The following is a 14,443-nucleotide window of genomic DNA, read 5'->3' as shown; positions in this document are numbered from 1 at the left end:
TCTGAATAAAGGTTTCACCTTAACTTAGACAAATGATGTATGGCTCTGGTCCATAGGGGTGCCCCAAAACAGTCCCTAAAGCACTGGCTGCAGGCTATCATGCAATTACTACTGCATGATAACATTCAGTCAGTACCCCAGTATGGGGATAGGTGTGAGTGGAGAATGGTTGTGAACTGATGCAGTCAAAATTATATCTCTTTAAATGAAGAATTATCTCCTATCCTAAGAGAATCCAGCATGGCCATTGTACATTTTGGCATCACTAACTTCCTTGAAGTATTGGCTACTTAAAACTTATGTAGGGAACACTCCATACAATATATGGAAATGAGGTACTGAGTCTAGGAAAGAGAATTTTGACCTTTACATGTTCAGTGCATGGGATAGGGTCAATATAATATAATAGTACCATTCTCAACACCTACAACTCAACAACACTTTACAGATTTTAGGTGTAGCACCAACAAATTTTATTTTGGCTGCTCAAGGGGGAAAGTAGTACCATGGGAGATCAAGACTCCAGTTCCTCCAGAGTTATATTAATGATTCAATAAAATTGTCACTTGTTAGCCTGAGTAAAATCTGTAATGGGTTGAAGAGGTTATTAAGAGAAATGATGATGGACAGAAATTAATGATATCACAGTTTCATTGTATAATACACAAGTTGTAAAAACTGACATCTTTATGAGCTGGGCTGGTATTACAAGTATAAGCAGTGTCATACATTTTGAGGAGCTAAAATATATTTACCCTATTTGTATCCTTTTATAATTAACCTATCTGGACAAAGTCGCATTTTAGTATTTCATGGGTTATTACCAGGACCTCCATCCATAGGGTCATCCACCAAAAACATGGAATCATAAAGTTGGTAAAAGTTTAAGGTCAGTAGAAAGGAGGGACAGTAAAATCAATATTGACCAGCATTCCTTTCTTAAGTGTAAATTAAAAAGAAATGCATGACTGGTCCTTGAAATATAATATAGAAAATATAAGTAGGCAATAACCCATATGAAAGAGCAAGAAAATGACTTTGAAGAATCAGTCTGACACTGGAAACAGTACTTCACACAATAGATTTGTGGATCTTGTCTCTGACTTACTTTTAGGCAACTGGCAACATGTATCATTGCTCTTCACATCATTTGTTCTTGTTTTCATGTCTATACCACCACTGTCAGAAATCATGAAAACTACTTTGTTTTTCTATATATGTTCAGTGTTCACTGGAATCAGCTGACGGTCCGGGGTATGGCATCAGAAAATCCTGCCACCTTCATTTCACCCATGTTTTCATCTGCCATTGCCACAAACTGAAATTTAGAGGGCATCACAAATCAGACAGGTAGAGCACCTTGAGGGTCTCTCAGATGATTTATATTTACACAGGATTCTGTTACAGCATCTTATGAATTTAATAAACAGCAAAAAGCTTAGTGTGGCACAAAATTGTTTACTATCAAATAATTACCTATTTGTTTCATGTATTTGGCATGAAATATAAGAAAAATAAGTAGAAATTAATTTTTTTTTTCACTGTTAAACTATTGTAATGCATGAACAGTTTATGTCCAGCCACTCACAAGCCAAAAATTATATGTGAATATAAACTTACTTGGCAACACACTCTGGGGTCATCACTGCAGGGGATAACTGAAGGACAGCAGTGGATTTGGTCTGTAAAGCCCACAACATCTAGCAGGCAATAACCATCTCTTGTATGGAGGGAGGCACAACACATGGAATCATCTGGGCACTGGTTACTGTTAGGGCATGCATCTGGCAAAGAAATCCAACATCATAGAGATCTTGAAACACAGTAGATATATGCATGTTTACCAAATTCACCTAATTCTGATGCACAAAAGTTCACAAATACTAAAATAAAAACAAGTAGAAAAAAAAAAGCAATCCCCAAAAGCTAAAAGAAAAATACGTACAGCACAATATTACACATAAGATAGCCTCCATACTTTATAAAAGAAAGAGAAGAAAAGACTATCAAAAGAAGAAAAAGATGAGCTACCGCAACTATATGTAATACCACAAAAAAAAAGAATATATCAAATTGTATTATACAGGAATGGGATTGAATTCATGGTTTCTTGTACTGTTCTCCAACTATCGTACCTGGATAGACAAAGGAACAGATGTTCACTGAAGTGAAAGTGGTAATGGTGTAAAGAATAGTAAGTGGAGATTAGGGAGGAAATAATTGTGACACTGGAAGGAGCTATGAAAATGACTAATGGAATATGAAAATGACAGGTACAAAGAGCATTGAAATTTATGAAAGCTGTTAAGGCACTTGAGTTGGATGTGTCATGCAGTGTGTCTGACAAAGGGAGGAATATTTATAGTGGATTGGCTAGTATGGTTATTCAATTTGTACCTAAGGGAGAGGAATGTGCCAGAGGACTGGAGGAGTTTTTATCTAATTGTAGTATACGGGAAAGGGGCAACACTCTTGTAGTCCTATCCACTATTCCAATTTATCATACCTAGCTTCAAATTCATGTATAGTTCCAACTTGGTCTATAATGAGTAAAAAGCAGCAATGTAGAGAGAGGTTAAAAGCAGAGTATGGGACCTAGTATATTTTATGTTTCACCCAGCATGGCTTTTCAGAAATAACACAATTGACAAACATCTGACTCCTTATGTAGCCCCATTTTCAGGGAAGAAATGAGTATGAAAATAATGTAAACAAAACTTGTGCAACTTGCTTTTTACCAGAACTGCTAGAAGTTTATACTGGCGAGATTTCCTGTCTACAATTATCTTTCTCTTCATGCCATGCATGCCCTTTAATTTAAGTCATCTGGCCCATCCCAACAGCCATCTTGGCTCCCCCCCCCCACACACACACACATTCGTTGGATGGACGGCGAAGATTGGAGCTCCGATGAAAAAATTAAATTTTCGTGGATCTCAACGTCAAGGAAGTACCTTTTTGTATTTACAGGGAAGGGGAAAGCTCATGGTGTAGTGGGAAGGTGATGAAAAAGGAGAAGGGGAGGGATTACTGAGGGAAATGGAAGGAAATGAGGAAGGGGAGGACTTGGCCCAGGAGGCCAGGCGACTTGTAAACAAACGAAGGACGAATGATGATTTTGAGGAAGAAGGGATTAGCAAAAATGTAAAGATTAGAAATATAGATAAGAGCAGCACAATGGAAGGTGAAGATGATAATTTCCAAGGATTTAATGAGGGGGGGGATACCAACCTCCCCCGATTAGCAAGCGTAGAGGAAAAACTTGAGAAAATGACCGAACATTGGGAGAGTAGGTTCGGTCAAATAAAGATTGCGCAGAGAGTTGAAAAATTGGAAGAACTAGAGAAGGTGAACAAAGACCTAACTAAAGAAATAGAAGAATTATTCCCTACATCTTTTGTTGTACCAACACTTTACATATCCTTTTTCTTGTTTTTGTCTTGGAACATACTTTTCCACTCCTTTATAGATTTTTGTCAAAATACTCCATTTCTCTTCTACTGTTGTTTCTTCCTTGTGTATCCTTTCCCAGTCTGCTTTTTGAAAGAATTCTCTTATTCTATCAAAATTTGTTTTTCCATACATCCATCTTCCCTTTCTATATTGTCCATTTTTTTCTATGCATTTTTCCACGTTTAGTTCCAGTTCAACCAATATGTGGTCATTTTTACTTATTGGCGTCTCATATTCAATCTCATTCACTATTTTGGGTTCTGATGTGATTATTAGGTCCAGTCTCAATGGTTCTTCCTCATTTCTATACCTAGTATTCTCTTGTATCCATTGCGTCATTGTATGTTCTATAATCATATCAAGTAGTACATTTCCCCATAGGTCGTCTCCACCCTTCACTGTCATCTCTTCCCAGCAGATTTCTTTACAATTAAAGTTGCCCATTATAACTATTCTTCCTCCATCTTCCATTATCTTATTTAGTGTTATCCTTGTGTCTTCTAACATACTTTTGTGTTCTCTCTTCCAACGAGGCCATTTTAGGAGGCACATAATATACTACAAACTTCCTGCTCTTCCTATCCCTGTTCTCCACTTCCATCATAATCATCTCTACTCTATTCTTTCCATATGTGACATTCCTCACATTTATATTCTTCTTGGTCAGGAACATAATTCCACCCCCTTGCTTTGTCTTTCTGTTTCTAATCCAATAATTATATGCACCAAGTCCTACACTGTTGGGTGGTAGTGGACCTTTCAATTTTGTCTCTGCAATTCCCATTATGTCCAGTTCATTTTCCATCAGGTAATCATTCAGTTCCTTCAAGCCTGTTATTAAGCCATCTATGTTTGTGTAAGACACTTTCCATTTTCTGCTACTTCCATCGTGTTTTCTGTTTCCTTTCCGTTTTTCTATGCTATGAACCATTTCCTCACTTTAATATCCACTATCCAATAGAATTTCTTTTTCCGATTGTTCTTTTCTCGTTTTTTTTTCCCTTAGCTTCTAGTCTTTTTGTTTTCTCATCCTCTCTTTCCTCTTTATTCATTTCTTTTTTTATCCATACTTGTATATATTGTTCACTGCCAGCTATGCTCTGCTGTCGTTTGTGACCTAAATTTGATCTTAATTAGCCTAGTCTTATCTGTGTTGTATTTCCCTAGTCTATTAATTTCTTCAATTTCTTTCCCCATTTCTTGTCCATCCTCTTGAACTACTTATATCTTGTTTACCTTTTCTGTTTGTGGTATTATTTAGATTACACTTCTCTTCCATCCCTAATATAATTATACATTTCTTTTTGTCTGCTAAGTCTCTTACTATATTCTCCTTTTCTCTCATCACTTTAATAACTGTGTCCTTAGTTTGTTCTTTCATTTGTTGTGTCACTATATCTCTAAATACAACTTTGTTGTTTTCTTGGACTTTTTTCCAACCTTGTGCTTCCTTTGCTATGAGCTTTTTATTTTCTTTATTATAAGTCTTTAATTCCTCATTCTCATCTTTTACTTCCTTTAACTGTCTTTTTAATTCTTCTATTTCTTTAGTTAGGTTTTGATTCTCCTTTAGTTCTTCCAGTTTATCAACTCTATGGGTAATCTGTGATAATTGGTCAAACCTAACCTTCCATTCTTCATTCATTTTTTTTAGTTTCTCCTCAAGATCTACTAGTCGGAGGAAGATGTCACCTCCTCCCTCATTAAATCCATAAAAACAGTTATCTTCTCTTTCCATTGAGCTGCTATTATCTATATTTCTGCTCTTGACACCTCTGTTTCCATGTTGTTCCTCGTCTGTGTATTCTGCCCCCCGTTTGTTTACACCTCTCCTAAGATCAGGGGCCCATTCGTCCCCTTCCTCAATAATCCCTCTCTCCTATTTCTTCACCTTCCCACTACACCACGAGCTTTCCCCCTTCCCTATTAATACAACAAGGTACTCGTCGTTGAAATTCACGAAAATTGCACTTCTTTTCCGGAGTTCCAATCTTCGCCGTGTATCCGACGTACGTGTGTGTGTGTGTGGGTCATAGCATTACCCATGGATGAGTCATATGTGAGCTTTGAGCTATCATCCACGAGTGCAATATCTGTCCATCACGAAGCTAACACATGATTCAAGACAATGGTGAACCACAGACACACATAATTATTATATGCCATGTTTTTAAATTATCTATTTTTAAAATTGCAAGTCAATTTTGGCCAATTTACTAATGTTCAAACTTTTTTTTTTCTCCCTTTGAACCAAATGTTTCGTTTTTAGTTACTTGAAAAAATGTCTCTGGCATGTACTATTATTTGTTTAAGTGGCTTTCATTATTAAGATTTAGTACAACCAGAAATCTGTTTTCCTGAACAATGCTAAGAAATAAATTCAATAATCGTTTCACATGAACAAAAGAGGGAGTGGGGGCGTGTGGGTCTACTGGAAGCAAAAAGGGGCGTCAGGTAAGAAAGTTTGATAGGGGTGCATACGCGGTCTGGGTTATTACACTGGGTTATTTCCCCCCCAATCTCTGATTAATCAGTTGTACCGACCACCTCCAGAAAAATTTCCGGCGTTAAATCACATTGGTAAAATATTTTTTTCTCAACAAAAGTACATAGAATGTCACTTAATATACTGGAGGAAAAATATTCCCCTCTAGTGCATCAGTTTCCTTCCCGAAAGCTGCGAGCTGCAATTTTGCTCCAACTGTCGGAGGAAAAATAGTGTGATAACGCCTTTATCCTATACACTACAACAGTCGGGCAAGTACACAGGAACCTTTACCATAGGAGTAGCACGTACGGTTGTCAGGGCTGCAGGCACCGAGGGGAAGTGTACAGAGGCCGAAAGAGTGCCCAGGGCCGGTTGTGTGATTGGCTGTGAACCTGCAGAAGGAGACGTAAGACTTGAACTGCGACTAAACACCGTGAAGTTCTTTTGCAAAGTCATAGCCTGTGCGCAAAGGATTTTGTCGTATAATCACTGTCTCAACCACCCAGGATTTTCTTGTATTCCATAAACATAATACCCACGTTCGGATTTGTTACCTTAAAAACACAAAAACAAAAGTACTTACGGGTCGTGTGCCAAATAGTACATCTTGCCTCCTTTTTTCAAGACTGGTAATAGCATCGACAGAGTGAACACTTGTATATAGCGATTCATGGCGATCAGAATGAAAGGCGTCCTTGTATTACGAGCACCACAGAACACAAAAAGAATGAGTACTACTCTACTGAACAAGGAGTACTTGATGACAGTTTCACAGTTTATACCAGTGAAGTCACTTGTGGAAAGAGGTAGAGATGCAGGTGGGTTCAGGAGTTTCTGTTAACTGCCCTCGTGCTCTTTCGTATTTATACATCCCCGAGTAACGTTTTGACTAGCGCTCTGCGACGAAGACCAACGCCATTGGCTGACGGGGAGAAACGTAACCACGGTGCAAATACGTGTGCTTGGTTACTGAAGTCTCACGTGATAATAGCCAGGGATTGCATGACCTGCATTTCAATTTAGTAATACGGTGTGTGTTTATATATATATATATATATATTTATATATATATATATATATATATATATGTATGCATGTGTCTATTTATACATATATATACATATACATACATATATATATATATATATATATATAACGTAGAAACCACTGTTGGAGTAGAAAAGACTGGAAACGGGGAATCTATATATTTCGATTGCAAACTGCAATCCTCTTCAGTAGATACAAATAAGAGAGAGGGCGTACTGTTTAAGTAGCACCCTCTCTCTTATTTGTATCTACTGAAGAGGATTGCAGTTTGCAATCGAAATATATAGATTCCCCGTTTCCAGTCTTTTCTACTCCAACAGTGGTTTCTACGTTATTGACAAATGTGTGATTACATTTTTCACCTGTAATATATATATATATATATATATATATATATATATATATATATATATATATATATATATATATATATATATATGCATGTATGTATATATATAGCTAATGACTTGACCCCTGACTTGAACGGGTTCTCGATTGACCGAGACTCCAGCCAGAAAGGGTTTCGATCCCGAGTTAATTCGTTCAGCGATAATTAAGTGATATCACTGTAGTATGTCACTGTATATTGTAGAGGCAATCCAACCCCACCCTATAGCGTATATGTAAACAAAGATGGAGAACAAAAGTAAATGCAAACAAACGAAGTGAAAACGTTTTTGCTTCGGTTAGAGCGACTTGGCATTTGGCGCTCTGCCTAATGTCGTCGCGGTCGTTTCGAGCTGTCCATTAACCCAACGACAGGATTCAACTTGATTAATTTTCAAATCTTCCTGTGATGGATATTTATAATTAATAGTGTTCATTGTGATTTTTATATGCATAATGATTACAATAGCACACTCTTTTGTGTGTATGGTAATAGAAAATAAAACCGCACGGTTTCCTCAAATAGGTTATAATTGGTATACAAAAAAAAAAAAAATGTACATTAATGATATGAAAATCGTTGGACTAGATCGCTAAATTAATTTCTATTTTACTTGCCCTAGTTGATTTCACAAAGTTTCATAGGAATGAACATTGTCTTGGATCACATGCTGGACTCGTGACTGACTTTACTCTCAGATTAGAACTCGAGTTCACTAGTGCTCTATATATGTGTACACACACACATATATTAATACAACAATAAATAAAAGTGACCACGTATTGGTTGAACTGGAACTAAATGAGGAAAAATACATTTAAAAAAACGAACGGGAAGAGGAAAAATACATAAAAACGAAAGGGAAGATTGATGTATGATTTTTTTTTTAATAAAATAAGATAATTATTTCAAAAAGCTGACTGGGAAAAATACACAAAGAGGAAACATCAGTAGACGAGAAATGGAATATATTGACAAAAATTTATGAAGGAGTGGAAAAGTATGTTCCAAGAAAAAGGCAAGAGAGTATGTAAAGTGCTGGTAAGACAAAAGATGTTGGGAGTTAAAAGACAAAAGGGAGCTTGGACAAAATTGAAAAACTACAAAAGACCTGAAAAATGAAAAATATATACCAGTTATTAAAATGAATATGTACAAGTGTGCAGAGAAGAAAAGAGGAAATACTAAAAATATGTCATAGAAAAATGTAAAGATCAACCAAAACTATTTTACAGATTTGTAAACAACAGACTGAAAAATAAACAAGAAACTACAATGAGGAGTTGAATGCACAGAGGAAATAGAAAATTTTGTGTTGTGACCATGGGTGGAAGGCAAATATTCGTACTGCATGGCATGGCATGGCACTGAATTGGGCAGATTTTTTTTATTGATTACTTCGGTTACTTTTGCGATAAGTAATCGGTTATTTTCATCTATATATTATGCAGTGGTATGTTTGTATATTATAAGGCATATATTTATGGTTTTAGTATAGTCTTTCAGGCAAGAATCCTGGAGAAATTAAATAAAAACGTCAGTATTTTAAGTATTAAGCTTATTTTAATTCTATACGAAAAATTTTAACGAAGGATCACAATAAACTGAATATTCATTTGTCTTTTCATCATACAGATCAATATTGATAATGCACTACGAATTACGTATATTAACGAAAAATTATTTTTAACCAATCTTTGAATAAAACAAATCAATATTCTTATTCATGAGTAGAACCTATTACTTTTACAATATATTTAAACATTATTAATCAACATTTCCCTAAATTAGCTGTCATTTTTGTTCGTGAGTAGTGACTTGATCCGGTTTACGTCGCCTTTTCCCTCCACCTATCCCACCAGCACCCAAACACCCGAACGTGAAGGAGCAAGGTGGGTAAATATGTGCCTGAAAAAAAGTAATTACTTCATAGCCACATATTTGCAGAAGAAATAACTTACACCACTTTGTAGTGTAAAAAGAAAAGCCAAAGGGTGAGTTGTGTTAAGATGTAAATGTATTGAGATTATCCTCAGTTCAACTTTGACTCTGGGAATAATCGTTTGGTAATCGATTACTGGAAATACCATGTAATCTATCAGGCCTACCACTATACGGTGGTAATACCGATACTATGGTATTACCACAAGTAACATCGGTTATAATGATTTTTCGAAACACAATATTTCCGAAATATAATAATTTGAGGATTGGTTTACAGTGATTTCGGCTTGATTCGATTATTATTTTGTGTAATTGCGCAATGTTGCTTAGAATGTGCGCGCAAGTGAAAATAACAACCTCCATGTCAATTGATCACCACTAGTACAATATAGACATATTTCAGTGTGAATATAATCTGAACAGTCGTCACAGCCAAATATTACACCACTATACATCAAGTAGATATTTAATTAAACAAAGTATATAAAAGTGGGCGGAGAGGGCGAAAACGTTTTCGTGAGATAGCGACGTAATCAATCGTTTGTCCACGCACAGCCCAAGAGTTAGTGTAAGCAACCAGACAGTGGTCGTGTGCTGATCGTAGTGAAAACATTAAGTTTTACTCTTAAGAAAAAAATCTTCCATAAGGTTACGCAGAAGAACAAGTAACTCAAAGGAACAGTATTTGTTGACCTTGTGGAGTGTATTTAAGCCCTGAGCAACTCGCTGTCGGAGAAGAATTTCCACCATGACAAGACGATCATTGACGGTAGCTGTGGTTGTGCTGGTGGTGCAGAATACTCTTGCCAGCTGTCCTGATGGCGCCCAGTAAGTATAACTCTTGAAAGTGTCAAGATTATTGCCCGGCGGTTCATTATTTTTATCATGCTGTTTTGCCACCACCTCCATTGGATTCAGAAAGAATTATAATAAATTGAAGATTGTTGCAAAAATATTACAGAAAAAATAATCCTACGACACAGTCACAGGAAAGAACATCACCTCTATACACTGTGTGTTTCAACAGTCTTGGAGCTCAAGTAGGACACGTGACCAACAGCTTTTAGCATTCCGGATTAGAGTTCCTTGCTCATTTATGGCCGGCCCGATGAATGTGTGACATACATACACACACACCAAAAAGCCCCTTCTTCCTTTTAAGTGGATTGGGTAAATTAGAGCACACACACGCCCTCCACCCATTCCACACCCAAAAACCCATTTGTCCCTCCCATCTTACCTCATTGTGGATGGTCAGTCCCCGCACAATACTTGGATCAGAGGCTATATGACATGACACAACACCTCCATAGCAGGACCCATAGGTGTGTGTGTGTGGAAATATATATATATATATATATATATATATATATATATATATATATATATATACATATATATATATATATATATATATATATATATATATATATATATATATATACACATACTGTGGATAAAGGGTTTCCCACAGCTATAGATTGTTTTTTGAAATACCGTTAAATATTCTAATGTATGGTACATGAATATGGTTTTGATGGAATGGCATGTCATAATATATAAATTCGTCTTCCAGAAATACCACTAAATCATAGAGAGACATAGGTAAAGAGAGAAGTAATATTGAAACTCACCATCCTAGAAGAATAAAATTTAATATTAAGTTCATTTGATATGTCAATTAGATGAACATAATTTTTTAAATGGGAATTACCTACTAAAGGACTTAAGATAATTACCAGTCATTTTTATAACTCATAAGTAATAGACCTGGTGGTATGGCTATGGGTAACTCCTTATACCCAGTTCTCAGCAACTTATGAATGGGACAATTATATTATAATCACTAGATCATAGTTAAAAATATTATGTAGCTTTGTTATATTAAAAAAGTAACTGGGTCACAATATAATTGTAAGCTTAGGATTGTACAAGTTAGATGCTTTTATTATTAATTGATTAATAATTTTATTATTGATAACTGATACACAATAATACAAATTTTGTTATTGATAATGTTAATCTCAAACAATGGATCCTAGGATGGCCTTGGGTCATGTCCTAGACCTATTTCGAGAGGTCATTGTCTCTCCTAGATTTATTCTTTCTCTTTTTTCTTGTTCTTTTTATAGTTTACATTTTGTATTGTATAATTATTCCCTGAAGCCTGAAGATGTATGAACAGGAGAAAATAATTGGAGTATGCCTGTCATTTTCCCAGTGGTTTTCAGCATATATATATATATATATATATACATATATATATATATATGTATATATATATATAATATATATTTACACACACACACACTCTTTTGTCGAATGGACGGCGAGAATTGGAGTTCCGAAGAAAAAGGAAAATTTACATGGATCTCAACGTCCAGGAAGTACCTTATTGTATTTATAGGGAAGGGGAAAGCTCGTGGTGTAGTGGGAAGGTGATAAAAAAGGAGAAGGGGAGGGATTATTGAGGGAAATGGAAGGAAATGAGGAAGAGGGGGACTTGGTCCAGGAGGCCAGGCGTCTTGTAAACAAAAGACGGACCGATGATGACGATGATTTCGGTGATGACGGGATCAACAAAAATGTAAAGATTAGAAATATAGATAACAGTAGTACAGTGGAAGGTGATGATAATAATTTCCAGGGATTTAAAGAGGGTAGGGGGGATACCAACCTCCCCCGATTAGCAAGACTAGAGGAAAAACTTGAAAAAATGACCGAGCATTGGGAAATTAGGTTCGGTAACGTAGCCAAGATTGCGCAGAGAGTTGAAAGATTGGAAGAACTAGAGAAGGCGAACAAAAACTTAACTTTAGAAATAGAAGAATTAAAAAGACAGTTAAAAGAAGTAAAAAAGGAGAATGAGGAATTAAAGAGGAATAATAAAGACAATAAAGAGGCCATAGCAAAAGAAGCACAGGGCTGGAAAAAAAATCCAAGAAAACAGTAAAGTTGCATGTACTGACATAATTAAGCAACAAATGAAAGAAACTGAAGACTCGGTTATTAAAGTGATGAGACAGAAGGAGAATATAGTAAGAGACTTAGCAGACAAAAAGAAATGTATAATTATGTTAGGAATGGAAGAGAAATTTAACCTAAATAGAACCACAAGAATTAATGAGGAAAAAGAAAAAGTAAACAATTTACTAGAATTAGTTCAGGAAGATGAACCCAAAATCATGAAACAAATTGAAGAGATGTTTAGGCTCGGAAAATATAGTACAGATAAGACCAGACCAATTAAGATTAAATTCAGGTCACAACCAACAGCAGAGAATATCCTAGCAAAAACAGGGAAACTAGCAGCAAGTGAACAATATAAAAAGGTATGGGTAAAAAGAGAAATTAATAAAGAGGAAAGAGAGGAAGAAAAAATGAAAAGACAAGAAGCTAAAGAAAAAAACGAGACCAGAACCGAGTCAGAAAAAGAAGAATTCTACTGGAGAGTAGTGAATATGAAAGTGAGGGAATGGACCATAACAGAGAGAAACAAAAAAGAAACGGAGAATACAATGGAAATAACAGAAAGTTAAGAGTGTCCTACACAAATATAGATGGATTAATAACAGGACTGAATGAACTGAACGATCTTAAGGAAAAAGAACCGGACATAATAGGAATTGTAGACAAAATTAAAAGGTCCATTACCACCCAACAGCATAGGACACAATGCTTATAATTATTGGATTAGAAACAGAGAGATAAAACAAGGGGGTGGAGTTATGTTCCTGACTAAGAAGGATATAAATGTGAAGAGTGTCACATATGGAAAGAATAGAGTAGAGATGATTATGATAGAAGTAGAAGACAGAGATAAGAGCAGAAATTTTGTATTAAACTATGTGCCCCCAAAAACAGCCTCGTGGGAAGAGAGTGAACATAAAAGTATGTTAGAAGACACAAGAATAACATTAAATAAGATAATGGAAAATGGAGGAAGAATAGTTATGATGGGCGACTTTAATTGCAAAGAAATCTGCTGGGAAGAAATGACAGTAAAGGGTGGAGAAGACTCATGGGGAAATGTTCTACTTGAGATGATTATTGACCACACAATGACACAATAGATTCAAGAGAACACTAGGTATAGAAATGAAGAAGAACCATCGAGACTAGACCTAATAATCACATCAGAACCTGAAATAGTGGAAAAGATTGAATACAAGACATCAATAAGTAAAAGGACCCTATTGATAGAACTAGAACTAAATGAGGAAAAATACATGAAAAGAAATGAACAATATAGTAAAGGAAGATTGATGTATGTTTTTTTTTTTTTTTTTTTTTTTTTTTTTTTTTTTGACAAAATAAGAGAATTCTTTCAAAATGAAAACTGGGAAAGAAGATACAACAGTAGAAGAGAAATGGAATATTTTGACAAAAAATTATAAAAAAAAAAAAGGAGTGGAAAAGTATGTCCAAAAATAAGAAAAAGAATATGTAAAGTGGTGGTATAACAAAAGTTGTATGGAGATAAAAGACAAAAGAGATAAAGCTTGGACCAAATTGAAGAAAGACAAAAGACCTGAAAAATGGAAAATATATACTAGTTATAGAAATGAATATGTACAAGTGTGCAGAGACGAAAAGAGAAAATATGAAAAAGATGTCATAGAAAAATGTAAAGATCAACCAAAACTATTCTACAGATTTGTAAACAACAAACTGAAAAACAAGAATTAGAGAAATTACAACAAGGAGGAGTTGAATACACAGAGGAAATAGAAATGGCAGAAATTATGAACAAGCATTTTAAATCGGTGTTTACAAGGGAGAACATACAACCTGGAGAGATCAAATGGGAAGAAAAAGTCCCCCCTATGAAAGAAATAGAAGTAACAAAGAACAAAATAATGAAACACTTGACTAATCTTGATGTCAGAAAATTGCATGGACCAGATGAAATAGCAAACTGGATTTTGAAAGAAAACAGGAATGAACTGGCAGACAAAATACATAGCATAATAAATAGTTCCTTGAAAGAAGGAAAAGTTCCAAGAGATCGGAAAAGAGCAAATATAGTACCTATATACAAAGGAGGAAATAAAGAAGACCCTAGAAACTATAGACCAGTCTCTCTAACAAGTACAATAGCAAAAATCTGTGAAACAATTATC

At 35.3% G+C, this 14,443-nt stretch overlaps 2 protein-coding genes across 9 annotated transcripts in view; one reads left to right on the top strand and one right to left on the bottom strand.

Moving 5' to 3' along the window:
* LOC143038573 (uncharacterized) overlaps positions 1-6,799 on the bottom strand; it is a 7,050-nt gene extending 251 nt beyond the window's left edge. Inside the window, exons 1-4 of one of the 2 annotated variants that reach the window (XM_076207956.1) lie at positions 6,525-6,799; positions 6,251-6,333; positions 1,621-1,784; positions 1-1,318 (exon numbers count right to left, since the gene is read on the bottom strand). The exon at positions 1-1,318 is cut by the window's left edge and continues 251 nt beyond it. In XM_076207956.1, the coding sequence (XP_076064071.1) occupies positions 1,238-1,318; positions 1,621-1,784; positions 6,251-6,333; positions 6,525-6,613 (417 nt within the window). In that variant the 5' untranslated portion in view covers positions 6,614-6,799 and the 3' untranslated portion in view covers positions 1-1,237. Of the gene's footprint in view, positions 1,319-1,620; positions 1,785-6,232; positions 6,334-6,524 lie in introns of both variants that reach the window. The other variant, XM_076207955.1, reaches the window with a different exon arrangement.
* Positions 6,800-9,785: 2,986 nt separating this feature from the next.
* Positions 9,786-14,443, top strand: part of LOC143038572 (progranulin-like) — a 31,451-nt gene continuing 26,793 nt past the window's right edge. For 4 of the 7 annotated variants that reach the window (XM_076207954.1, XM_076207951.1, XM_076207953.1 and 1 more), the window contains exon 1: positions 9,845-10,148. In XM_076207954.1, the coding sequence (XP_076064069.1) occupies positions 10,069-10,148 (80 nt within the window). In that variant the 5' untranslated portion in view covers positions 9,845-10,068. Of the gene's footprint in view, positions 10,149-14,443 lie in introns of all 7 variants that reach the window. The other 3 variants (XM_076207952.1, XM_076207948.1, XM_076207949.1) reach the window with 3 other exon arrangements.

This window comes from Oratosquilla oratoria, chromosome 24, assembly GCF_046742065.1.
Source record: "Oratosquilla oratoria isolate Oo_2021 chromosome 24, ASM4674206v1, whole genome shotgun sequence".
NCBI lineage: Eukaryota > Metazoa > Arthropoda > Malacostraca > Stomatopoda > Squillidae > Oratosquilla > Oratosquilla oratoria.
Note: the sequence above shows the minus strand (reverse complement) of the source record. Positions and strands in the feature narration are given on the sequence as shown.